Below are 26,268 nucleotides of genomic sequence, written 5' to 3'. Positions count from 1 at the left end.
TTTTTAATATTTAATGCTGTACTATTTTTAACATTTGATTGGGAGCCGCCCAAAGTGGCATCATGTATACTGTTTTGAGCAAATTGCAGGCAGTACAGGCCACAAACATTTGAGCTAAGGGCCACATTGATCCAGGGATAAGCTGGGGGACGACGACTGGGGGCATGTTAAAGTAAAAACTAGGGCATGGCCAACTTAGCCTTTTAAAAATAAAGGTTGTTGAGGGTTAGGTGACACAAAAAGCTTATTACGGAATCACAGCAGGGTAACGGTCAGTAAAAAAAAAAATTAAGAGGAAAATTTTGGGGACCCACAAACAATCCTTTGGCATCATAGAATTACCTATTGGGGGCTGTCATTAACCAAAATTTAAAAATAGGAAGAAAATATTGGGGCAGGGGACATCAGAGTCAATAAAAATGTTTTTAAGCCTTCAAGTGGAAAATGTTTGGTGGGCCTTGGAGGATCATGGCATCACAGTGGGGGGAACCATTAAACCAGTTTGGGGAAATGGGGGGGGGCAGGCAGCATAGGGGAGTATTGTTGTTTTTTCTAAAAAGGGAACGACAAAATTTTGGAAGGGCACAAAAAAAATCTCTTGGGCGTCTGCCTATATAAACGGTGTGGCTTATAATTAACAAGGCTTGCAGCTTGCATGTGAAGTATAAAGTCTCAATACATATGAATCCACACACACCAACTTTCCTTGCACCGAGAGTGAGCTTGGATCGAGTTTTCAGAAAGCAGGAATAGAACAACGTTTTTTTTATACAGAAAATAAAGACTTTATTTTTCCAGTTCACAAGGACAGTTCCCATTACACAGAACATGATGCTTGAGGAAACCTACAGCCGTTAATGCCTTCTAATCATAACCATAAGCACAGCTGATGCCACTTCTGGATACCTGCAAGACTCCGAGGGTGAATCAGCATTTCTAATCTACATGCAGCTGCCTCTGGTGCCTGGTGGGATTCAGACTGCAATGGAAACACAGGCAGAGGTGGAGCTGAGATCGCAAGACTCCCAAGCTCACTGCAGGGACGTAAAGGATGCGGAGAGCCCACGATTGCATTAGAAGGGACCTGGCTGGTGCTTGAATGCTAAACAGTGGGAAAGAGTAGGAAGGGGCGAGGAGCCAGTTTCCAAATACTGTATGAAGACCCCAGAGAAACGCAGCCAGTGAGTTCAATGATAACAAGAGCCAGGACAATGTTTATTAACGTTAACACAGAAAATGTACCATCCCCTGAGTGGGTTAGGAAACATCAGAGAGGACACTATATAAATATTGGTATCTGATGCAAAAACAAAGCTTCACACACGTCAGCTAAAGGTCTTCTGAAATCTTGAAGGCGTTCGAAACAGTTTCGCCAAGTAAAACAAAACTCAGGGCAACAACGGTCAGTTTCCTGGTGGCTTAACAAATCCCTGCCCGCTACGCTTTCTGCAAACACTTAAAAAAACACAAAAAACTAGGTTAATTTAAATGGGGGCCGGGCAAGGTATTCCTCTACAGTTGCTGACATATCCAAGAGTTGCAATGGAAGTTAAGGCACAGAGTTGATTCCAAAGTCAAGCACAGCCCACGCCGATACAGTAGGAGATGTCTCAGGAGTGGCTGCTCAGCTAGTGACCTTTCTGGCCTTCGCAAAGGAGTTAAAAATTCACAGAAAGCTGGAATTACAAAAACAGGGTCTCTTTTAGAAGTGAGCTTCCTTTCTGAGGGAGTGGGATGCATTTTCATCCCAAATACTGTTATGTTGCCTTCTGTGAGCTTGCAATAAACATCAGGAAACAGCAGCTTTCTGGCACCCTGTACGGCTTTCTCTGTGGTGCAGAATCTACCCATCTAGTATACACTATGTTCCCGCAGGGAAAGAAAACAGAATGCTGCCTACCTAGCAAGAAGAACTTATTCTCCACCTGCTGGTGTGAATGGAACTATGAGTCCCTACAGTTCCTGCCTTACTACTTAAGGAGTATGCAGATAAAGCACTGTCGGGTGGGTGATCAGCAGTAGGTACTGCATGGTACCAAATGCAATGGGGACTTTTCTTGGGACATGAGAGTCTTTGACTGGGACTAAAAAATAAATGCATCTGCACCTGTCAAAGCCAGAAGCAATGAGCTTGGCAGGGTCCCTAGCTTCAGCAACCCATTTTGGAATTCTGAATATTAAGTGGCATATAGTTGAAATAAAAATAATGAAATAAATTGTTGGGAGGTTCCCCCTTGAAACTTTCGGGGGTTTCCACCCCTATAGACATTAGCATTTTGAATTTTCTGCTCTGCAAGTGAGTACAGGTGTCCCTACTTCCCTTTCACTAAGCCAGTGCTTGACCCTGACACTATGGTAACTATCTCCTATTCTGAATTAAAGAGAAGATTCACAGACCTGCAAGTTGCCAGACACTCCATTCTGCCCAACTCCCCGCACCACAAAAAAATTACAAAGAGGCAGCACGTTTGATGCAAAATGAGGAGGCTACAGTTCCTGCCAAGCTGGAATATTGCGTGCAAATTTGGCAGATCACACTAAAGTATTTGCAAAGGAGGTGTTTTCCTAGCTGGATTTTCTCTGCTGGCTGGGAAGCTCCTATCATTTCACACTGTGCTGCCTCTTAAGAAATCCTGCTTCTACTTATGCAAGTCAGCTGTCAAAAAGAAGAAATGGTGTTTTTCCCTTTTCTGTCACTCAGGTAATCTGACCTCACCTGCACCTAAATGTCATGCTGCTGCTTGGGAGTGGAGAGACAGAGAGACAGATTCTTCAGAAGTACTGGCCCCAACCACCCCTTCTTGGCGTCAGGCACTGAGCGGATGGCTGCCTTATAATCAGTACCCCAGCAGACACTGGAAGAACTTCCACCACCCTGTCAACACACAGAATTGTTTTGTGGCGTTTCCATGAAAATCTACAGCCCTTTCTGGCTTTGCAGGAAGGGAAATGTTTCTGGACCCTTTTCTGTAAAAAAAATAAACAATCAGTTCACTTCTCTTTATGTTCTGAAAGCTCGAGAGAGAGAGGCCTGGAGGTGACAAAGTACTCTACAAAAAAACAAAAAACAAAAACCACAACCCACTGCTTTTTTTTCTTTCCCTTTTTTTTAAGAAAATGCATAATATTATACCATCAAAGGTTGCACAGTGGGTTAGGTCTGTACTGCTGGAGATTCCTAGCCAGGATGCTCTGTTTTGGGTCTCCTCCTCAAATTTCCTTTGCCCAAACGCAGACAGCAGTGAAAGGCTTGGGTGGCTCTCCTGGGAAAAACGACGCTGTGGCGCCTCCTACTGTACACTTCCGTTAGCTACATTGCTTTGTCTGGATGAAAAAGGAAGTCCCCAAGTCTGCTCTTGCCAAGATGGGGCTGTCGGGAGCTGTGCCGGACTGCCTGCTGCTCAGCTCCTCACAGAAAGTCCAGTTCGAGGGCCTGGTGGAGCGACACCAGATCGGCGTGATTTGTGATTCTCCAGAAGGGCATGTTGTGCTGCAAAACAAAAGAGGTGGAGAGGTGTTAAGAAACAAGCACATAAGCAACTTGTGCAGTGGGAATGGAAGTCAGTGCTCTGCAGGAGATGAGTGAACGCAGGCCTCACCCACGAGGAAATGAAAAAAGAGTCAGGAAAGGTTCACAGGCAACCAGCCAATGTTGCTATTTTCAGAAGCAGAAGCACGCAGTTGACAGCAGTTGCTAAAGTACAGCTAGGCCACCCTACCTAGTGAGGGTGAGGCTTTCCCTGGGAGCAGGTTCAAAATCCCCTTTGACACTGAGGTCCAGCTCCAAGGGCCTTCTGGCGGTTCCCTCACTGCGAGAAGTGAGGTTGCAGGGAACCAGGCAGAGGGCCTTTTCAGTAGTGGCACCTGCCCTGTGGAAAGCCCTCCTATCAGATGTCAAAGAGATAAACAACTATCTGACTGGCAGTCCTGTTTAGGGAAGTTTTTAATGTTTGATGTTTTATCCTGTTTTTAATATTCTGTTGGGAGCCGCCCAGAGTGGCTGGGGAAACCCAGCCAGATGGCCAGTGTATAAATAAATAAAAATATTATTATTAATTGTTGTTGTTGTTATCTGCCTCCTGCCTTCTGAAGATCTCCATTTGGATATGCTGGGACATCCACAGACACCCCAGGCAAGCTCCAACACACTGAGAAATGAAATATACGCAAAAAAGGGGGGGCAAAGGACGCCCAAGGATGCTATGGCTGTGTTGTCTCTAAGGCAAACAGGCGCCGGCCATTTGGCAGTGCCTGCAGGAGGAAGGGAGGCAATGGATTATTATTGGGGTGCAAAAAGGGAGCCCGCTCTTCTCAGGAAGGGTGCTGCAAGACAAACGTAGTCAACAGTCACCTGTTTGGCTGCCATCTCTTCATCACGCCCATCTCCAATCACCACATATGTCACCTTCTTCCCAAACCGAGAGATAATCCTTTCAAAACAGCTCTCTTTACCTGTCAAGAGATTACAAACACACTGTTGCTTATGGTCAAAGGAAAGGTACAGGCCCCAGTGGGGTTGGCGTCAGTATGTGGTACCCGTGGGCAGCTGTCGGGGCCCCAGCACCATGGCAGGGCTAGCTCTTCCCTCGAACCCTGATCCTTGCCTGCAGGGCCTCTCCAACAGCTTTGCTGAAAGGCTCAGCAACCTTTGGCTCTTCTCCAAATTGTTTCCATTCCTGCTGTTCACTACAAGATTTCTGTAATTTAGAATGCCTGAGCTTGCTTTTTTCCTATTCCCTCCCAGTTCTTTTTTCTTTTTGCATTGTGTCTCTTAGTGAACTGGGGCAGGGGCTGTCTTCTCACTGATTTTTGTAAGCCATTCTGGAAGCCCCGTTTGGTGGAAGGGCAGGATAAAAATGCCAAAACTACTACTACTACTACTACTACTACTACTACTACTACTACTACTGACCTTTGCAACATTGTAAGACACTTAGAGAACTTGTTTAAGAAACAAACAGAAATAAATAAATAAATAAATAAATAAAGCTGATAGGAATGCTAAAGCCCAGTTTACCCACCCACTATAGAGACTGCAACAGTACAGTGGTACCTCTGGATACAAACAGGATCCGTTCTGGAGCCCCGTTCGCATCCTGAAGTGAACGAAACCCGTGTCTGCACCTGCGGGGGTTGCGATTTGCTGCTTCTGTGCATGACGTCATTTTGACCGTCTGCGCATGCGCAAGTGGCAAAACCCAGAAGTAACACGTTCCATTACTTCCAGGTTGCCGTGGAGCACAACCCGGAAACGCTCAACCGGAAGCAACTTCAACCCAAGGTAAGACTGTATCTGAGAGCAAAGCTTTGCTCCAAATGGCTTTGAGCCAACAAAGGTCTTTTAAGGAGTCGTGCAGAAAGTGGAACAGGTGCTATGGGGTTGCTTTACGCACTGAAGTCTCCCCCTCTTTCCAGGGGAGGTTGTACAAAAGGGCCGACTCCCTACCACCACCCAAGACAACTGCCAAAGAGAGCTGGAATTTGATGTCACCACCTACCTATTTTTGTTGCGCTATAAATATTTTCAATTGGGAACACGTCACCTAATCCATACAGCAGAACTTTGGCCAGAGCCGGCACCAGCTGAGTAGTCGTTATCAGAACATTCACACAATTCTTTCTAGAAGGTGGCAAGAGAAATGGGTCAGGGAGAGGAGCTTGCTTATACAAGGTCAAAAAAAAGGTGGGATGCTGCTGCCAGCCTTGTATTTGCAAGCACTAATGGAAGGAACAAGAAATGACATGAAACTCAAGACTGGATCCTCCCCTTTTATGCATTACAGTATTTGTTATTCTTTGTACCTCTCATCCATATTTCAAGCGACCCTTGATCTCTGGGGCTGACATTTGCAATGGTTCAGTGTTAAGGGTGGTCTTGGCTTCCAGTTATTCCAACGGTGATATTGTGAAGCAGCAAATTAATTGCAAAGAGTTTGCCTGATAATGCACTACAGATCCATTTGAAACAATTAAATTAAGCACATAAAAAGGCAAGAGATATAATCATGTTTAATATCTAGATGGGTATATCCAGTGCTTTTTTCAGGGGGTACTTAGGGGTATGCAGTACCTCTTTTGTTGTTGTTAAAAAGTGTGGTACTGAATCTAACAACTTCATAGGTGAGTACCGACTCCTATTTTTCCAGAAAAAAGCACTGGGTATATCTATATGTGCGTCTCTCTATCTAGCTAAATCTAAATATGTGTGTGGTGTATTTCTTTTAAATTTTGATATACCAGTTTCACTCGATCTCAGGGTAGTGCCACATAAAAATTCAATAAAAAAGTGAACACAATCAAACTACAGCAGAAGAACAGAATGCAGAGTTCAATCTGAATCAACCAGCATATCTAAATAGTGCCTGGCTGTACAACACACAGGCTTTATTGGGCACTTGAAGGGTAACAAAAGAAGACAGCGGCTGAGCCTCCTTGGGAAGGGACCTATATAAGCAGGGCACACAACTGAAATTGCCCTCCTTTGCTTCTGATGACAGGGCAACTGGCAAGAGGTATCAGCAGATTGCATTATTAAACATTATTAAACATGTAATGGGAAGCAGCTTGCTGGGTGGGGGCGGCAGAGCCAATCCAATTCTCATACCTTGACTGGATGAGCAGCAGGGACTTTAACGCTGTTCCCAACCAGGAATCTGTTAACATTTCTATGTCTTCCCTTAATCTCTGCAAAGCCTCCTTCTTTTCTGGGCTGAGAAGGGCTGCAGAATGCACACAAATTATATTTGTCAGAAAGCAGGAACATAAATATATCACGTAATTGGTTGTATCCAAACTAAGTTCTGCTCAGAGAAGACCCACTGAAATTAATGGACCTAAGTTAGCCATTAATTTAAATAGATCTGAGGATGACTCACATTGGATACAACCCTATGTTATTGGTGCAATCAGCGCAAGGGCCCAACTTTGTGATTTCTGGATTCACTTCATTTGGAATTGTTTCAATACAGAAATAACATTATGAAAATGCCAAGTGAAACATTTTCAACCCCAACATTTATTCATTTTGGAATTTATAGGTTGCTTTTCTGCGCTCCAGATGGTTTGCAAATGGTTACATATAAAACATTCCACATTGCACAAAAACAATCTTGCTCTCCATTAATGGAACTCATTTTTGAATTGTGCTCTCAGATACATTTATGCTAAAATTCAGTGATAAATAACCTATTGTAAAAAGGTGAAAGATCTCTGAGTAATCTGTTTTAAGAAAAACCCTCTTCACCAATGTGGGAATAGGTACTTATTTTATAAAACAGAGGATTTCACAGACATGGATTAGCTATCTCTTTTGCCTTCCATATGTCTTTCAATCTAGACAATTCAGATATCAAACTGTTAAGACAATCCAGTTTATCCAGTCTGGACAAAATGTTAAGCCACAGTTTAGCATTATGAGGATGAGCTGCTGCAAGCCTCGGGCCCTCATGTGCATGGCTACAAGAAATATAGAATCTTTCCCTGATGTTTTAATCACAGTGTCCTATGTTGTACAAACTTAACAAACTGAGGCTAATTTTAACTATTGTTTGTTGAAAGAAGCCTCCTTCAAACCATATTTTTAAGGGCCAGATCAGTTTAGCAAACCATAGATAAAATTAATCATTCAGAGTTTAGTGTTTGGATGACATACTAAACTGTGGTTAATCAAAAACAGAAGGCCTGCAAAAGCTATGAGAGGCTACTATATGTGGTGCCAATGTAAAATCATTTAAAAGGCCTGGGAAATGACATATAAAGACTTGAAGAGAATTTTGAAAATGATTTTTGTTTAAAAAAAACCTGAAGCTATAACGTTGAGATGTACAGGACTTGATAGGCTTATGGAGCAAAAGACTTTGCCCCTGTATTCGAGAATGGATGCCAGGCCAGTATCAGCCCACCCCCAAAGAAGGATAAAGAAGACTGGTAAAATAACAGTGAACTATGCAGGACAAATTGGATAATTTGAAACCCAAGAAAGAAAGAATCATAGAATCATAGAGTTGGAAGAGACCACAAGGGCCATCGAGTCCAACCCCCTGCCAAGCAGGAAACACCATCAGAGCACTCCTGACATATGGTTGTCAAGCGTCTGCTTAAAGACCTCCAAAGAAGGAGACTCCACCACACTCCTTGGCAGCAAATTCCACTGTCAAACAGCTCTTACTGTCAGGAAGTTCTTCCTAATGTTTAGGAAGAGAACTTTGATTTTTTAAAAAAGGGAAATGTTTAATGCATATTTTTTTAAGCTTTGTGTATAGATTTCTACATTAGTTGAACTTTTAAAAGTCACTTGCAATAAGATGAATAAGGTTTTAAAATTGGATTGTTAAGAATATAAGGCTTTATGGACATGCATGAATAAGCACAAAACAATGGAACCAAGAGGGGGAGCAGATATTATGGTGAAGTATGGTGATATTATGGTTTGTACATACAGATGAGCTAAAAATTGTGGTTTGAAATTTTGTTTATGATTTTTTTGTTATTATAAAATTAATGAATTGCATTAAAACAAAAAACAAAAAAACAGAAGCCCTGGAGTGGTGGAATACAAGTGCCAGTCAATTTTCAGGGTTGGTTGGCTGATTGCGGCCCCACCTCTCCAACATGGAAGAGCTTAATAAAGTCAGAAGAACTCTACCCCTGCAGCCTAGTGCCTATACCCTCAGCTTGCAGCAAGAACATGGATGCTGCTCACACTCACCTACAACGTTGCTTTTGTATTTGTCATAGACCTCGCGCACCTTCCGATAGCGGAAAGCCAGCTTCCTCATCCAATCCACTCCACCCTGGACTCCCGCTGAACCATGATTGGCGTTGTTTCCTGAGCCACTGAAGCCATCCGTGGAAAAATTGTAGTTGCTGAGACAGAAAATGTTGTATTTGTATTACACCTATTGGCAACTTCAACCTGGATCATTGTTAGATGGATGATTCAAGTCCTGTTGCATAACCCACAGCAGATCTCCCTGCACATGAAAATCCTCAGCTCCATTCCCTGCTGATCTGCTGCTCAGAAACCTGAATACCAGTCCTATTTTAGACTTTGTGTACTGAGGGTCTGATCACCTTATCATTATCACCGGATCAGGGCAGGTCCGCCCTGAGGTCTACAGGCATAGGGCGGTATACAAATTTAATAAATAAAATGAAATAAAAATAAATACAGTGGTACCTCTCGTTAAGAACTTAATTCATTCTGGAGGTCCGTTCTTAACCTGAAACTGTTCTTAACCTAAAGCAACACTTTAGCTAATGGGGCTTCCCGCTCCCACTGCGCCACCAGTGCGTAATTTCTGTTCTCATCCTGAAGCAAAGTTCTTAACCCGAGGTACTATTTCTGGGTTAGGGGAGTCTGTAACCTGAAGCGTCTGTAACCCAAGGTACCACTGTATCTTGGGCTCAGTTTCCTCTTGAATCTTAAGCCCCGACAGCTGGGGGAAATATGGGGTTCTTCATGGACAAGTTACCCTGGAATCTCTGTTAGCAAGTATTGTTTCTTGAGCTGCTTTCAGAAATGTCCCTATTCGAGAGGTCTATAAAGGAGAGACAGCAGCTCAGTGGTAGGGCAGGTGTTATGCATGCAGTTCCAGTTCTAATACTTGGTGCCTCCAGTTTAAAAAAAAATCTCAGGTTGCAGGTGAAGGAGGAGGAGGAAGGGGGAACAGGAAGTCATTATGACTACTTCCTAGGTAGGGTGAACAAAATGTCACCTGTTTCAAAGTCCCCTAAAAACACTGTAAGGGGTCCTTTCTGTTGCCACATTTTAGACCTTGGAAGCAACCAATACAAATGTATCACCTTAAATCTTGCCCATTGTCATCTGATGCAACGTCTTCTACATGAACTTGGTCACACTCCTGCAATAAGAGAAAATTAAGTTTAGGAAGCTCCCTTACACCAAGTTGCAAGGGGTTGGACTAGATGGCCCTTGGGTTCCCTTCCAACTCTACAATTCTGTGATTCTAAGACAGACTATGTGTCCATCCAGCCCAATTATGGTCTGCCCTGTGAGTAGGGAACTTGCCACGCTCCTAATGCTGCTAGACCTTCAACTCCAAGCGGCCTTAGCCAGAATAGCTAGCAGCAGGGCATGATAGGAAGTCTAGTCCAGTAACCTTTGGAAAGTTCATGCATTAAAACTGGAGTTTGGAAGAGAACACATACCTCTAAGTCATTGAAAAATAAGTGTGTGTCGGCGACTTCAAAAATCATTTCTTCCATGGTCAAACCAGAGCTAATCACTAGAGTTGGATCCTAGAAGTTAGAATGGAAAATAGAATGGAAAAGAGGAAGAGGCCAGTATTAAACTGCATTGAAGTAAAATGAGTTATTTTAGAACATGAAGCTCATTCTACAAGGTGTGACCGGAAAGCTCGGTGAATGGTCACAGAAATTGGAAAGCGAGAAATATTTGAACATACAATCGGCATCGGAAATCCACAAAATGTTCACTATTGTGTACAGAGATGAAGCTATAACTCAAAAGACAGTGTATGAGTGGTTTAAGTGTTTTCATGAAGGGTGGCAAGCCATTGAAGATGACCCTCAGTCTCGCAGACCATCAACTAGCAGAACAGAGGCAAATGTCAACGGAGTTCGTGAGTTATTGATCCAAATGATGGCAGAAGAACTGCATATTCAGCATGAAATCGTTACTGAGGTTACTGAGTTGTCCCACCCTCAATATTCTCTCGATCTGGCCCCACCGGATTTCTTTCTTTTCCCAAAACTGAAATCTGCACTGAAATGGTGCAGATTTTCCAACATTTCACACATCCAAGCTGCTGTGACAAGGGAACTGAAAGCAGTACGAAAAGAGGACTTCTCCAGAAGTTTCCAACAGTTCTACAAACATTGTCAACGGTGCATTGCATCAGAGGGGGCCTACTTTGAAGGCCTGTAAGGCATGTATGTTCGAATATTTTTCACTGTCTGATTTCTGTGACCATTCACGAACTTTCCAGTCACACCTTTTATGTAGAGCTGTCACGCAATGAAAGATACCCTACAGTGAAGTCCTATGCATGTCAGAAGTAAATCCCAGCAAGTTCAATGGGACTTACTCCTAGGTCTATGGGACTGCGGCCATAGGCTTACCTAGGAGTAAGGCTAGGTCTGAAGCAAACCAAAAAGGAGAGAGAATGAGAGTGTGGATCTAAGGACATCCCATCTCTGTAACAGGGCCAGATAAAAAGTTTCTCATATTTCCTTCTGAGCACTATCCCTGATTCACTGCTACTAGAGTGCACACTTACTAGATTTGCAATTAGTATTTATTAGCTCAGAGCAAAGATCAAACAATTCAGAAGTTTTGCAGTAAAAGCAAAAACACTAGTTACCTTCCCGTATTTCTGGGCATATGATCCTGTTAGAAGAGAATGAAATATTATGATGGTCTCATCCAAGTCCCATAGGAACACTCGCTGAAGAAGAAAGGACAAACAGCAGAGGTCAGCTTGCTTTTGTTCAACTGCCTAGAAAGTTCCCCCACCTCCATTTTGGAAGCTTAAAGAGGACACCATAGATTAAGTCTGCTTTTGAAAAAATATTAAATGTAGCCAAGGGATGATCACCCAAAGAGGCTCTACAATAGGAGATTCAGCAGAGTCAAAAGGAAGTCCTTCACACAACACATACACTATGGACTTACTTGCCACAAGGTAAAATATTTGCTACCACCTTGGACACCTTTAAAATGGGATTGGACAAAGTCAGGAAGAATAAGGCTACTAGTTGTGATGGCTATGTATTACATCCAGTTTCGGAGATAGCATGGCTCTGAATACCAGTAGCTGGGGAAGACTTGTTGGAGAGGGCTATCGTGCTCACGTCCTGCTTGGGGGCAAATGGTTGTCTTTTGAGAAAACAGTATTCGGAACTAGACAGGCCTTTGATCCGAATCAGCAGGGCTTTTCTTATGTCCCTAGGAGGGTTTTGCGTCTTCTGTGCAGGAATGATAATTGATGACACTGCATCATGAATGTAGAAATATGTTTATTAAGAGACACTGTCAAAGAGTCTGGGGCTTGAAATCAGAGGCTGAGGCCTACCATAGTAAACCACTGTGAGCTGGGGTGTGACCAAGTTACAAAGCTCTTTTCAGTTCCAGAAGGTAATGTGTGGGCAACATCAGCTCCTCTGATTGGCAGGCAGAATGCCACTTTTCAATTGGCTAAAAAGTAGATGCCTGCCCTCTGCCTGTGCTTGGTCAGCAGGGTACATTTACTGGGAGGTTCCTTTCATCACCACAGATGACTTCCAAGTCCTTCTAGTGAAGGAAGGGGAGGACAGGTGACCTCATCTAGGCCCGAAGTCACCCCCCATCAAAGCAGGCTCAAAGCTTCTCAAAGCTTTTCAAAATCATTTTCTCAGCAGCTAAGCATCAGAAACATTCCGCTCTGCTGTAATAAAGGTAGAGAACAGTCCATTGTTTCTCAGGCCTTTCTCATGCCTTCCGGCCTTGCTAAAGAACCACATTGCAACTTGCTTTCTGTCCGGGAACCATGCCAGAACAAGAGATTGAAACATATCTGAACACTCTGAAACTCCCCCCCCCCCTTTCCTGGGAAGGGCGCCAAGAGTCCTATAGTCCCAAGACAGCTTTCTGTTTATGCTCAGAGGAACTCATGGGGCAGGACTCTGGAAGGAGGAGAAAGGAGGAGGGAACTGGAAAGGGGTATATATGCTTGTGCACATGATTGTGAACTCGTGCATGCTTTTTGTGACTTATCACACTTGCTCCTTCTACCAGTTCATGGATGGTAGAAATAAAAGCCTTTTCTCCGAACTATTCCTTGAGTGTCTGTTGACTCCCACTTCCCTGCTACCATTTTGAAGTGGGATGAGTCTATAAGTTACTAACTAAGCAGACAAGATAAAACCACACATTTTGTATTGGCAGTAATTCAGTTTTACATACTTCCATTTACATTTGTACAACTTCTATTTTATTTCATTTTAGCCATTTCAGTATTTGTTAGAGTAAGAATCACTTCTTTTTAAAGGGGCAAGGTGTGATTTGCCAAGGAATTTCAGCATTCTAAGTTTGTTTATGTTGCAGTTTAGTTTTGTCCAACTAACCTATCCTGTCTTACTTTTATATTGTTAAACTTTGCTTTGCAATGGTCTATGGACTAGAAACACAGAAGTTTGATCTGATCTACAATACGAAACACAGTGTTAAAGCTTTGGAGAGAGGGGAGGGAGAGAGCGAGAGAGAGATGTCTGATAATAGCTGGAGACTAACTTCAAGCTCGTTGTCCTGTGGTGAAGAAGCGTCTGCTTTCCTCTTCCCCCTGTTTTTCCCAGTCACGCTTTTCCTGGACTGGTCCTCGACATCTTTACTAGCTGTCGCTCTCAGCAACGATGGACTTGTAGATGGGTCTCCTGGAAAAAAGGGACAGCACAGATTCGTTATTTTATGCCTCAATATACCAACCCTCAATACGTTGCATTTCTACAGCAGCTGGTATAACACAAAGAATAGAACAAAATGCAGAGTAATAAACATGGCACCCAAAACAACAAAGGAGGCAGCAGTATAACACACCTGGGAGTGAGAAACATTTACAGGTGATACGAAACATAAATGAGTTTTAAAAAATCACAGTAGGCACCAGACCAGTATCCCAAATGTGAATCTCTCCCCACCCGCCACATTTCAAATGGTGGAGAAACCAGATAGAAGATGGTCTTTGTATTAGTATTTCACGCCTCCGATGCTGCAGAAGAGATTGGTGTAAATCACATGCCTGTCTGGGAAGAGTGTGGGAATGGAAGACAGTCTTATCTCTTCCACTGTATGTACTATGTACTGTACTTTTGCTTTTACTTCTGTCTGTTCTTCTTTCGGAGCTGGAGAGAGAAGACGCCATGAATCCTTTGTCTGTACATAGTGTGTAAATAAATATGTAGATTAGCTCTACGATGTCTCACGCTTCTTGCTGTGTTATGCTAGAAGATTAGTGTGCATGTATCATTTAATATATGTTGCTGAAGTGCACTGGTGTATGAAGGGAAATGCATTTTCCAGAGCTGCGCATACCGGAGGAAGCTCAGAGTTCGGGGGCTGCAGGGGCACCCCAGGGCGTTTTCCAACACTTTGAAGGTGGCCTAAGTGTTCAGGCAGGTTGAGGTGAGATAGGTATTCCTTCAAGTATCTGGGTTTCAATCTGTGTAGGCCTTTAGCATAAGACTTAATTCATACTCTGGGTCCCCCTTAATTAGGGAGCAATTCTGTGTGTCTCTGGCACATCTGGATGGCAATTCATTGGCTACTTGATGGAAGATGTGCAGACGGCCACTCACTTGGATGGCTTTAAAGGGGACAAGATGAATTTGTGGAGGAGGAGGTGACCAATGCCTATAAGTCATGGTGTCTATATGCTACCCCAAGAATCAGAGGCTGCATGCCTTTGAATTACCGGCTCCTGGGTTCCGCAAGCAGAATAATGATTTGCCCTTATGCTCTGCTTATGTGCTTTCCATGGATGCTTGGCTTTCCATGGACTAGATGCACTGCAGGGGGTTGGACTAGATGACCCTTGGGGTCCTTTCCACCTCTACAATTCTATAATTGTATGAAGAACATTTATGCCACCTTGTATACCTTGGGGAAAAGGTGTGATCTGCAAATAATTAAAAAATAAAGTGGAAGTTGAGACCTTTTGGGACTGAGGGTTGGGGCAGAAGGCAATCAGTAGAATAACAAAAAATAATTTCCCAGGGATAAAAACAAAGTGCATTAACCAGACCAAGGTGCTGTAAGACACAGCTTATTGTATAGGTGAGTCCCCCACCCCTTCACCCCAATATGTACACCCACAAGCATTTCCATACAAGCAGCATGAACATATAGGGGCATTCTGACATCGGTATCCTTTCCCCATCATATTACCAGAGGAATGTCTCTGCGCCGTCTGAGTAGGCACCATGGCATTTGGTTTTTCAGAAGGATACGTGGTTGTTGCTAAGGTGGGACTCTCTGTGCTGCTGTCTGCTGGTGCTACAACTCCAAAGCTTGAACTTGAGTAATATGGCTGGTATTGACTTTGGCCAAGAATTGTATACGTAGGATACTCCTATTCAAAAATAAGAGGGACAACAAAAGGGACAACAAAACAAAGTAAGTCTTATTCCAAGTAAACATGGCTTACTATTGCACTCTTAGCATTCAAGCCTACAGTCTGGCTTTCTACCATTCAAAAACAAAAAGCATGGAGTAAAATTAAGTTTGATGCAGGCTTGTTTCTATGGGAGGAAACCATACCTGTTGAGAGATGCTGGCTACTGCTGATGCTGAAATATTGACAGCAGGTGAGGTGGTGGAAACTGAGTTGGCGTTGGTACTTGAAGCTGTAAAAATCAAACAGATGGCTATGTGTCAATCTGTTAGAAGTGCAAGCAGCAAAGCCAAAGGGCATTGGAGCAGGGAAACTGCAGCGCTGGCATTCTTAGCATCAACTGTGCTTTCCTTAATCAAAGGTGGAGTTTGCAAAGACTGAGCAACAATGCTGCCCCACAGACATCTTTTTCCTAAACAGGATGCAAGTGTCCTCAGTTCTGGAAGCAATGCTTTTAGATTCTGCCAGATAGTAGTAGTTTTTTAATTTTTTTAAAAAATCTACATGAAAAAGATTGTTCCTTCCATACATAAAAGTCGGGAAACTATAACTTCAACTGCACAATATTACTAACTAAGTTATCTGCATTTACCTTTCAGGAAAACCAGTGTGAAAAATTAACCAACATATTGGTTTCAAGTGGTCCCAAGTGTGAATAACACCGTCTGGATCCAAGCTAATCAATCATCATCTTCATCACTATAGAGAACTATGGTGATTGCCAATAGGATTGGAGCCAAAATAAGGCTACTGAAGAACATGCAAGTGATATCAGTGTGCTCCAGGGAACTCAGAGGTTTACAGAAACACAAGTCTTTATAAAAAGAAGCAAAACCAGAAACAGCCCAAGGAGGACTGAGAATACTCAATAGTCACAGAATGTTGTGTCAGCTGGAAAAGAAAAAAGGAAAGGGGCGGGGAGTGGAAAGAAGTACCATAGAGCAGTGTTTCCCAACCTTTCTTGGGCAAAGGCACACTTGTTTCATGAAAAAAATCTCGAGGCACACCACCATTACAGCCCCGTGACGTCAGCGCGCAGCGTCACGCCGGGAGGGACATGAATTGCTAGCAAATTACATAATCACCTCCCAAGGGCGAGGGGACTACGGATCCCGGCAGCCCCCGTGCCGGGGACGGAGGGGGAGAGGCCGGGTGCAGGGATGGAGGGACGGGTGGGCGAGGAAGGGCCTCCCCGGAGGAGGAGGAGGAGGAGGGAGGCGCAGAGCGGGAGGGAGGGAGGGAACCCCAGGGGTCATCTAGTGACGGCGCCCCAATCGAAAATTTGACTTTAAAAAAATATATATCTTTCAAATTTTTTTATTTTTCCCGCGGCACACCAGGCAACATCTCGCGGCACACTAGTGTGCCGCGGAACAGTGGTTGGGAAACACTGCCATAGAGCAGCTTCCTGGCTAGAAATAAATAAATAAATAAATAAATAAAAATTTGTTGATCCTCTTAAAAACTAAGGCCAACATATCATTAGGTATGGTGAAGCCGGCTGAAATCAAGGGGTTTAAGCATGCCTCACTCTATGCCGTATTTAAGCCTGGGTGCTGGGCTGAATAATTGTCCCTTTGCAGGAGAATTTCCATATTAAACAAACTGGCCATGAGCTGAATGTGAGAGGGGGCTCTGTCACATGCCACAGCTGAGCAGCAGCCATATAGAGATGCTCTTAATGGAGTTGAAGCAAACAATTTAATCCCCCAGAGTGAATGACCTACTTCATCAAAGGCAATAGAAAGTTACTTAATTCTAGGAAATCAGCTACATTAGCATCTGAAATCCTTCTGGGAGCTCCTTCCAGCTTGTGTGCCTCTTGTTTTACAGTAGACTGTTTGTGTGATAAGCAGAAAGCTCTCAAAGCTAGTTTTTTCCAGTGGTGCTGTAGTGCAGCTTACAATTCTTAATGCAACTGACAAAAAGAAAAGAAAAAGAAAGGTGCACTTAGGGGTGACAGCATGCTGTTGTTTTCAGTCCAGATCTACCAGCTGCTTGGCTGCGGCTCTCCTTATCTTGCTTATGTGACATTGTTCACAGCTTGTTTTTGATCAATAAGCCCGCTATGCGTCACTAGGACATAAGATCTGGATGAAAAACACCAAATCTATCCCAGCAGCCTGCATTTCCATCTTATGGGCAAGCGGTTAGGTCTGCATTTCTTCCAAGGTCTGCTCAGTGATACCAAAAGTGAGTTTTTGAAATTCATGCACCCATAGTACACACAATGTGCCAGAGTCGAGGTTTGGTTTCTTGTTTTGGAGGCAGCTGCATACTGGTAACCAGAACATTAAGATCACACTCTTCACTGCTGGGGTTTTATTAATGAACCCAACAAAAACCCTGTGAAATGTGAGGATTCACACAAGGCCAGCTGGGTGAATACTAGATGATTTCGATACAAAACAGAGGTTATTATACTTACTTGAATGTGCTACAAAACTAAGCGTTACTTCAAAATCAAATGTAGACAGGCAGTATGATTCTGTTCATTTATATAAAATCTGGTTAGGGTCAAACTACATTTTACATTAGTTTAAATGCAGGCTTTTTGCACACAAATGGCCAGTGTGAGGGGCCCTGTCCAAACGGTTATGGGGGAGCCCTGTGCCTGCTATTTGCAGTGGAAAGAAAAACTCCCATTTACTAAAATGGGAGCACTTTTTCTTATACAAACTGCAGGTGTGGGACCTGCTCCTCCCACCCCCACCCCTCCAAATCCAGATCAGGACTATATAAAGGCAAAGAGTTAAAAAAATAAATTCCTCTCCCACTCCATGCTAGGGTGCTGATCTGGATCAGGCACCCACACTGTGTGTGTGGGAAATACCCTATTCTTAAAAGAATAGAGATGTAATTGAACCTGTTCATTGGCTCTTCGCTTTAGTAGCTTGAGACCAGCAGCCCTCTTCCAGCTGAAGAGGAAGGAGGTGGCCAATTTATATTCTAATTGAACTGTTTGGAGTGCAACAAACCATGATTCCCAGTCTGAACATAATACTAAGCCAGGGATCATTGTTTGTTTCCCCCAAACGTTTTCAGGGAGGAGGAAAGCAAACCCAAATTGATGAGTTCATGGTAATACGGAATACTGTGACATGCGAACAAGGTCAGTATTGGGGTGGAGCATAAACCATCACATGCAAATATGGATGGAAACAGGTCACTTGCTGCATGTGTAACAGTTCAAACAGTTGCGTATAGCAGCTCTAACAATATGGGGAGCTAATCATCTGTAAGTGAAATGAGCGTTAACCATATATTCCCATCACAATCTGAGGAAGGCAGCAAGTGACTTAACTTGAGCCAGCCAGATACAGCATGAATGGGCTTTGGGCCCAGATACTCTCTCTTCTTCTTCTTCTTCCTCCCTCCAGAATTTGTTGTTACATCCAAACTGGATAAGCTAAATGCCAACATAAAACAGATGGCCTGCAAACCATGGTTGGAACAGAGTTTCCAGTTCTAGTTGAGAGGTAAACCATGGTTTGCAGCAGTAGCTACAGTCTGTTTAATTCAGAGGCAACAAGATACTATGGTTACTGCAAATCAGGCCATGAAGGAGGGAACTGGAGTGTACATGCAGCCATTGGCCGAAAAATAAGCAGCTTGTAGGAGATTCTTCCCTGTCAGAAAGTACTCTAGCTGCCAGGTGACCAGGACTGCAGCAGTGTGGGGAGAAAGGACACATTGATCTCTGTCACTAGCTAGGAGAACAAGAGCTGTTGAAGAGCTATTTCCTTTCTTAATTGTTGCAATCTGCCACAGAGACCATTTGATCAACAGGTGGGGTACAAACCTTTAAAATAAAGAAAGTAATAGTTGCTAGCTCTTAACAACTAGGCCCCTATGCATTCTGATAGCTTAAGCCCAGTGATATTGGGAAACGAACACAGACATGCTGAACAGTGGCATGCATTTGATTTCTGTAACCCATTCCTCCCTTTCCCGAACAGTCACCCTCCTGCCTCTGTGAGCGTTTCAGAAGCACGACACAGTAAAATTCTCCTGTTACAGACAGCGGATCTCGGCAAATCAGTGAAAAAGGAAGGCTAACGGCAAGGTGGGTGGGAGGGAGGGAACCATGACTCACAAAGCACAGAGAAGCATGCACAAAACAAAGACAAAAACGTGCTGGCCTCTTCGCGGTTTCTAGACCGGGTTACAGGGAAGAGGTACGTAGATAAAAAACCATGCTGACCTTTACCTTGAATAGGATAAGAATAATGTGCTGGGCTGGATTGGCTTGTGGTTAACCCTGTAGTGCAGGTAAGAACACTGTGCTGACTTGGAGATGGAGTCTGAATTAAACCACTCTCAGGTTTCATACCTGGCCACAGTGCACCTGAATCAGATAAATTGCACCAGTTACAAACAAAATTGATGGTGGTCAAGCCAGGCTTCCCACCGAGATCCTTTTTGCCTCAGAGTACAAGTGACAAAACCCATCACCTAAATATGGAAGGTGGTTAATGTGCATTTTTTGAGGCACAAGCCTAGAGAAAACAGCAAAGAGGAAGAAGACGGGGAGAAAAGCTAGCCAAAATTAAAAGAGGGAAAAGAGGTGTGGTAAGGTTAATTTCCAAGCCTTTGCGGGGGGGTGTGTGTGCTGGCGTTTCTAATGAAACTCTTACTAGACTGATGCTAAGGAGCTGATTGTCACCCTTTCGATTCCTGCACAGCACTACAGGGAGCTGGTTGTGTGGAGGATAATGTTACCAGCATTTGTTTCCGTTCTGAACTGTTTCCGTGGCACACTATCCACAGGAATATTTCACTGACACATTCAATGATAATTACTGCATGATGCATTTAAGATCAATTACCAAGAATATACATGAGAGATAAGCACAAGAGAACAGCACACACACTTGATGAAATCAATTTGAAAAAAAAGTATTTATTTTGCTCAAACTATCCTCTTGTCATGTATAAGAGCAGCTAGACCCGACTCTCTGCTACTGTGCTCATCTGTAATCTTTTATCTATTGTCAACTACGTTTAAAATGACCCAGATTCGAGGTAACTCTTCAGAGAGAAGATCCCAGGTATAATCCCTGGCATTAAACAGATCAAGTAGCAGTTAATGGGAAAGATCTTTCTCTGGAGAGATCCTGGATCCTGGCCATGATCACATGTGACAATAAGCCAGATAACAATGACCAACATCCCAGGGAATCTGCGAGAATTTCTAAGGCCTAATTTACGAAGCTGGTAAAAGGCACTCCTAACTACCAGAGACACCTGCACCTCCAGTGACAGAGCTTGATCTAAAAGTACCCCCAGACTATGTACCTGCCCTTGAAGGAGAGTGCAACCTCATCCGGGGCAAACAACTGACTAACTTCCTGGACCCAGGAACTGCTCCCTCACAGAGCTTCCACCCTGCCAGGATTCAAGCTGAGCTTATTAGTCCTGATCAAGCCCAACACTGCATCCAGACACTGGTCCATGGCTTTCATAACCACTCCTGATGTTACAGAGAAATAGAGTTGGCTACCATCAGCATACTGATGACACCTCACTCCTAATAATCGCTCCCAACATTTTAATAGATATTTAAAATAGCACCGGAAATGCCATAATGCCCCGCAACATCCCATAGCTCAAGGGCCAGGGGCCCAAGAAACACTCATGCAATACTGACTTCTGGAAATAAGGTTAGAACTGCAGAACAGTGCCCCAATACCCAAAAGCTGATGAGAGATTGGGCAGAAAGAGCAGGGACCCTTCTCATCCTTTTTCACTCCTAAAGCCAGATCTGAACCCACACTGGAAGGGGTTTACATAATTCATAACTGTGAAGGGATGATGAGCTGCTTGTGCGTAAAATCGTAGTCCCTCAGAGTTTGTTCAAGTCCACAAACCTCTGTCTGTGACGGAGCCCCTCAGACATGGCTCCTCTAGTCACTGGCAGATTCCGACAGTGGTTGCTTTCGGAATCGCTTCCAACATAAAAGCTCCTTAACGGAAACACGTCTTCTGGACTCGCGGCGTGACAGTTTCCGGCGAGGAGTGGGTCTCCCTATGGGAGGTCCAGAAACCTCCCCACTGTTCTTGCTGGACGTTTCCCTGAGCTCGCTTTCCCTCAGAGACCCACCTCTCCCCCTGCTGGTTCCTGCTTCAGCTGCTGGGTCTCTCCCAACCTCCGTGAGCCCTTCCACCACCTGTCCCTCCGATGGCAGTTCCCTGACAATAACCTCCAAGAATGCCTGAATTCTATTGCCATGTCTTTCTGTCTCAGAGTGTGCCTCTGAGGGTGAGGTCAAACTGCTGTGTTACCACCAAAGTGACCTCCCCAGGTTGCAAGCCTGAGCAGTGTGTATGGAGGTCCTGGGCTGTCCAGACGACAAGACCCTGTCTTGGCCTCACTGAGGTGGTCCCAAGGAAAGCAGCTTGGCTGCAGGAGTTGCCGGAAGAAGGCATACAAGGAGACATCCAGCTGCCTTAGGGACTCTACTCTGGATTTGCACAGGGTTTACTCCTTGGCCTTTTCTTCTCTTGAATATATCCCGCAAGGCAGCAGAGGTTTAGAATCAAAGTTTTCCTTCTCCTAGATGGGCTCCCTTCCTAGGTTGATAAGCCATATCTTCCTTACTTTCTTGAGTACTGTGCCCCAAAAGAGGGTATTTGAGACTAAGCGGTAGGAGTTGTTAAATAATCGGTTGTTTTTTTTCAAGAGAGGCTGCGCCGCTTCCTCCTTCAAGGCGGCGGGCACCACCTCTTTATGCAAATATCAATTCACCACACCCTGGACCCATCCAGTTATGCCCTTTCACACTGGCTAGCTTTAATCAGCCATGAAGGTTTGAGGGAGAATGTGGCTGGGCATAAACTTGCATGTCACTGGGCTGCAAAAACCGAAAATGATCCCGCAAAACAAGGCTTGATGGAACATTAGAAACCTGACTTGGAGCTGTGACAACCATGGCATCAAACTAACTATGGAGGTGCATGACTTTGACCTCAAAGTGCTCATCACAGTGGGTTTCCCAAGGGCTCTGGGCTCTGCCTAAAGTTAGAAATATCAACAGCCAATGGACCACCTTGAAGAGTTCCACTGAATGCTTACTTGAGGATAAGATGAAGGCAGCAAAGTACGCTGTTGCATCTTTGCTGCTTTCACCACAACCCACACTCCAGATGTCATCTGGCTTGTTTCTTAACAAGCAGCTCTCCAGTATACCAGGAGGCCAAACACATTCTGTAGTACCAGAGACTGCACTCAGGAGCAATTATATCAATGCCCTTCCACATCTTGCCATTCCACTGCAAAGTGGAAGGATCACCAGCATTGAGAAAGGAGTATCAAGAACTCCATCAGAATCCATCAAGTATCTGGGGTTGGACCATCTTAATTGGTTCTCCACTCCTGTGGGGGGAACCTGGTACCATTAGCCCAAACTTCATCAAAAAGTGTCACAGAACTGCCCACCCAACTTATTTCCAGGCCACCAAACCTGCCACCAAGGGCAAAACCCAAACTGAGGGTGTACCCTTCACTATGTACCAGGTCGAAGACATCTTGAGACAGCTCCGTGGTTGACATTGAGGTCATGAAGTCTGAGTCAGACCACTGAGAGCAGCTTCAGTAGGGATGTTGAAGTCACCCAGGATAATATTCCCAGGGTTCTCCAAAACCACGCCAAAGACCTCCTACATCAGTTTGGTAAAGAAGGCTGCTGGACAGCAGGTTGGGTGGTACTATCACAACAGTAACAGGACAGATAGTGCCTAGGTGAATTTCAACTAAGAAATTTTAAAAATTGCCATCAAATTACTAAAAAACTCTCTGTGAAAAGCTTGGTAAACCATTATGATAAAGAGTTAGTACGCTAGGGTTAACACACCCACACCCAAAATTAAGAATGCCAAATAGCTTTAGAAAATGCATGATGCTTTCACATTCAATAATTCAGGCAATGAAGCAAGTACAGTTTCTTATGTAAGACTCATGTGTCTCATTCCAGAAACGTATGTGGCTTCTTGCGTTATATATGTAAGAAGAGCTGCTTGTCGGTTTCCCCTGGTATCTCGTTGGACATTGTGAGAAGGAGAAGGCTGGACTAGATGGGTCTGATCCACAGCAGGGCTCTTCTTAGGTTCTTATGAAGGAAAATAGCAATTTACATACACAGTTTCACAAAACACCTTTTACTGTAAGAGCTCTGGCTTACCAAAAGGAGGTAGTCCATAGGCTTGGGTTGTCTGAGGATAAACAGCGTATGTCTGCGACTGCTGCAGTGCTTGGTACTGAGTCTGACCAGAATAAGAGGCCATCGTTTCGGATACAGGTACAGAAAGAATATGTGCATATGGCCTGGTTAAGGAAAAGAAAAATATTGCCATTAAGGAATGTTGATAAGTAACTAGACAACAGGGTTGGGTAAGGAAGGGAGTGAAGAGGTTTCCCACTCCCAAGCTCAACCCGTCCCTCAACATATGCTCCCTATAGGTAGTATTACAGCAGAAAGAGAGAGTCTGCCTGGGGTACATGGAATTGCCTCCCCTTCCTGGCTTCCTCCCAATAGCACAAGGCTGCCACAGGCTGCACACTTGCTCCTTTGGGGAGAGAGAGGAATCCGCTCCTCGCTTCAAAGCAACCTCGTCACAGCCAGGGAACTCAGGAGACAACGCTCATCTCTTATGACAGGCACGTGCAACATTGAGGAGGTTGTGATATGTAATTCAATATCAAAAACTGGCAGTGATCTACCACCCTCCGAAGTCATTAAACAAACAAACAGATCTTTATTTCACAGTCAGAGCGCACAGGACTTCTCTCTCTCTCACGCACGCACGCGCACGCGCACACACAGCGCATCCTCACTCACTCACTCACTCCACCTCTCTTTCCCCTACTGTTGCGTGTTAAAGCCCTTCCCTTGCTCAAACTCATGGAGCGCTAAGGGGGCTTTCCCCCATGTGTTTTGTTCTTTGCCTCCCTCACTGTTTGTGGAGGGGGGGCTCCTTTCTTATTTATTTCTTTGCTTTTGAACTAGCAGGCGAGCAGGCAAGGAGCTTTTCATTCCCCGCCTCACCTCCTGCAGTTTGTCAAGCTCGAAGGCAATGCAGAGGGGGCAGCAAGGAAGGAAGGCAAACCAGCTTTGGAAGGAGGCTCAGCTGGAGGAGGAGGAGATCAGGCTTACATGAGACTGGCAGCAGCAGCAGCTGCTGCTGCTGCGTCCAGCTGCAGAGAAAGGCTTTCCTTTCTCAGCCTGCAATCAACGAAAATCAGTCTACAGTCCCTGAGTCGATCGCGACTGACGTCTTGGACATGGGGGTCTTATGAGATTCATGGTCTCTCATTGCTCACGTTCAGGCTTCTGGGGTGTATATACCCTCTAAAAGACAGGAGCATGTGGTCTCCAGATTGCTACATGCACCTCTGTCGCACAGAAGGTGTACACAACAGGCAATGGAGGAAAATATATTTCTAGGTGCAATGCATTTGCCCTCACAATTTAACAGGTATTTCTGACAGGGGAAGAAGGACTGTATGGTGTGCGTTTTTTAAGGTCAACTCTTCCAAGGAGGGGGGGGGAAAGGCAAGGCAGGCCTTCAAGAAGTCATGCCCATGGCTGATTGCTCCCCATTCCCCATGTGAGCACACAATCCTTTTCATTGCAAGGACATGGTCTCTCCTGCCATTTAAAGTATTCTTTAACTATGGGCAAAGTTGCTACAGCTCTGAGAGCGAACGCTGTGTTGTCAATGTAAAGTGTCTTAAGACAAAAACTGGGCCCACATCCCTTCATCGACTGAGGTAGTAGTATCTGTTGTGAAAGGGGAACCCTATTGAACACTATGGAGAAACAAACCATCAGTTGAGCCAAACTATTCAACTTACTTTGCAGAATACATCTGTGAGGTATATTCATTTGATGACCTTGAGATGTAATCAGTGCATGGCATAACTGGAAAATATATAGAGGTTGATAAGTACATGTAAATTATTTAAGAGAATAATAATTTTGAACATATCAGCGCAAGCATCACAAAGTTGTAATGTTCACCGTTGTATTTAGAAGACATATGCATTCCAGTGTAAATAATACATGGAAGTGGGAGTTAGGAAGTGGGAGTTTTCAGCCTCCTCTCTCATGAGGGAATAAGGAGACAAGGGGAGCAGTGCTAGACTTTGAGCCTTGCTGTGACTCATTCCCAATCATCCAAGGCATGGCTTAGAAGGCATCTGGGTCCACCAGATGCTGTTGGACTCAACTCCCCTCAGACCCAGTCAGCATGGCTAATGGTCAGAGATGATGGGGCTTGTAGTCGAGCAACAGATACGTGGCCAAAGGCTCTCCACTCCTGGTTTAAAGGATTCTCTGAACTAGGCGAACATGGGAGAATTATTAAGCCAGAGAAGCATTACATAGAAAAGAAGGAATCACAGCAAGAGCTAATTCTAGCTGTGAGAATGTGTGTAGCAGCTCACTAAAATGAGCTACTTTTCCCAAGCTTTATGCCAGAGGAGGGTATTCAAGGACAGCTGTATGGTTAGTTCCACGTGTTCTGCATGCTGCGCTTACAGAAGTAACTGTATATTCCTCTGAGAATGCCCTCCTCCTATATTACACAGTGCTTATCTATAAGCAGGCAAGTCAGCAGGCAGTGGGGGTAAGTCCTAGAAATTACTTATATAATTGCTTTGTATAATTAGAAGTCTTCAATATGCTACCATACACCCTTTGTCTTCTTTGGGCTGAGTATACACCACACATTTAAAGCATATCTCCCCCACCCCCCAAGAATCCTGGGAACTGTGGTTTATCCAGCACAGAGCTGCAATTCTCAGCACTACAATCTACAGTTCCCAGAATTCTTGGTGTGTACTCTTAGAGTCCTATGGCTCTTTTCCTATGTTAGGGAGAGAACAATCTGGCTAGTGTGATCGCATAGCACTTCAACGATAGTATCTGAAACTCAGCACCTTCTTCCCAAGCTACCAGTTTGCAACTATACTTGCTATGGGCGTGGTGTGCCCAGGACAAGATCCTTCCCTATAGGTTACCTAAGTTTGGATAGGTTTACTATAATTAGCTGTGTCCCATAGGAAGCTGCCTTGTTCTAAAGTCAGACTAAAGCCCACCAAGCTCAATATTATCACCACTGACTGACTGTAGCTCTGCAG

General features: G+C 44.2%; 1 protein-coding gene across 4 annotated transcripts in view; it reads right to left on the bottom strand.

Moving 5' to 3' along the window:
- Positions 1-1,186: 1,186 nt before the first annotated feature.
- The window catches only part of EYA3 (EYA transcriptional coactivator and phosphatase 3), a 49,530-nt gene continuing 24,448 nt past the window's right edge, over positions 1,187-26,268 (bottom strand). For 3 of the 4 annotated variants that reach the window (XM_082231673.1, XM_082231675.1, XM_082231674.1), the window contains exons 5-18: positions 24,982-25,048; positions 23,309-23,451; positions 19,339-19,476; positions 15,275-15,360; positions 14,903-15,086; positions 13,253-13,392; positions 11,346-11,429; positions 10,171-10,260; positions 9,805-9,863; positions 8,708-8,865; positions 6,605-6,719; positions 5,499-5,620; positions 4,352-4,452; positions 1,187-3,490 (exon numbers count right to left, since the gene is read on the bottom strand). In XM_082231673.1, the coding sequence (XP_082087799.1) occupies positions 3,410-3,490; positions 4,352-4,452; positions 5,499-5,620; positions 6,605-6,719; positions 8,708-8,865; positions 9,805-9,863; positions 10,171-10,260; positions 11,346-11,429; positions 13,253-13,392; positions 14,903-15,086; positions 15,275-15,360; positions 19,339-19,476; positions 23,309-23,451; positions 24,982-25,048 (1,568 nt within the window). In that variant the 3' untranslated portion in view covers positions 1,187-3,409. The remainder of the gene's footprint in view (positions 3,491-4,351; positions 4,453-5,498; positions 5,621-6,604; positions 6,720-8,707; positions 8,866-9,804; positions 9,864-10,170; positions 10,261-11,345; positions 11,430-13,252; positions 13,393-14,902; positions 15,087-15,274; positions 15,361-19,338; positions 19,477-23,308; positions 23,452-24,981; positions 25,049-26,268) is intronic. The other variant, XM_082231676.1, reaches the window with a different exon arrangement.

Source organism: Podarcis vaucheri, assembly GCF_965113315.1.
Source record: "Podarcis vaucheri genome assembly, chromosome: 7".
NCBI classification, from domain to species: Eukaryota; Metazoa; Chordata; class Lepidosauria; order Squamata; family Lacertidae; genus Podarcis; species Podarcis vaucheri.
This window is presented reverse-complemented; position numbering and strand designations above follow the sequence as displayed.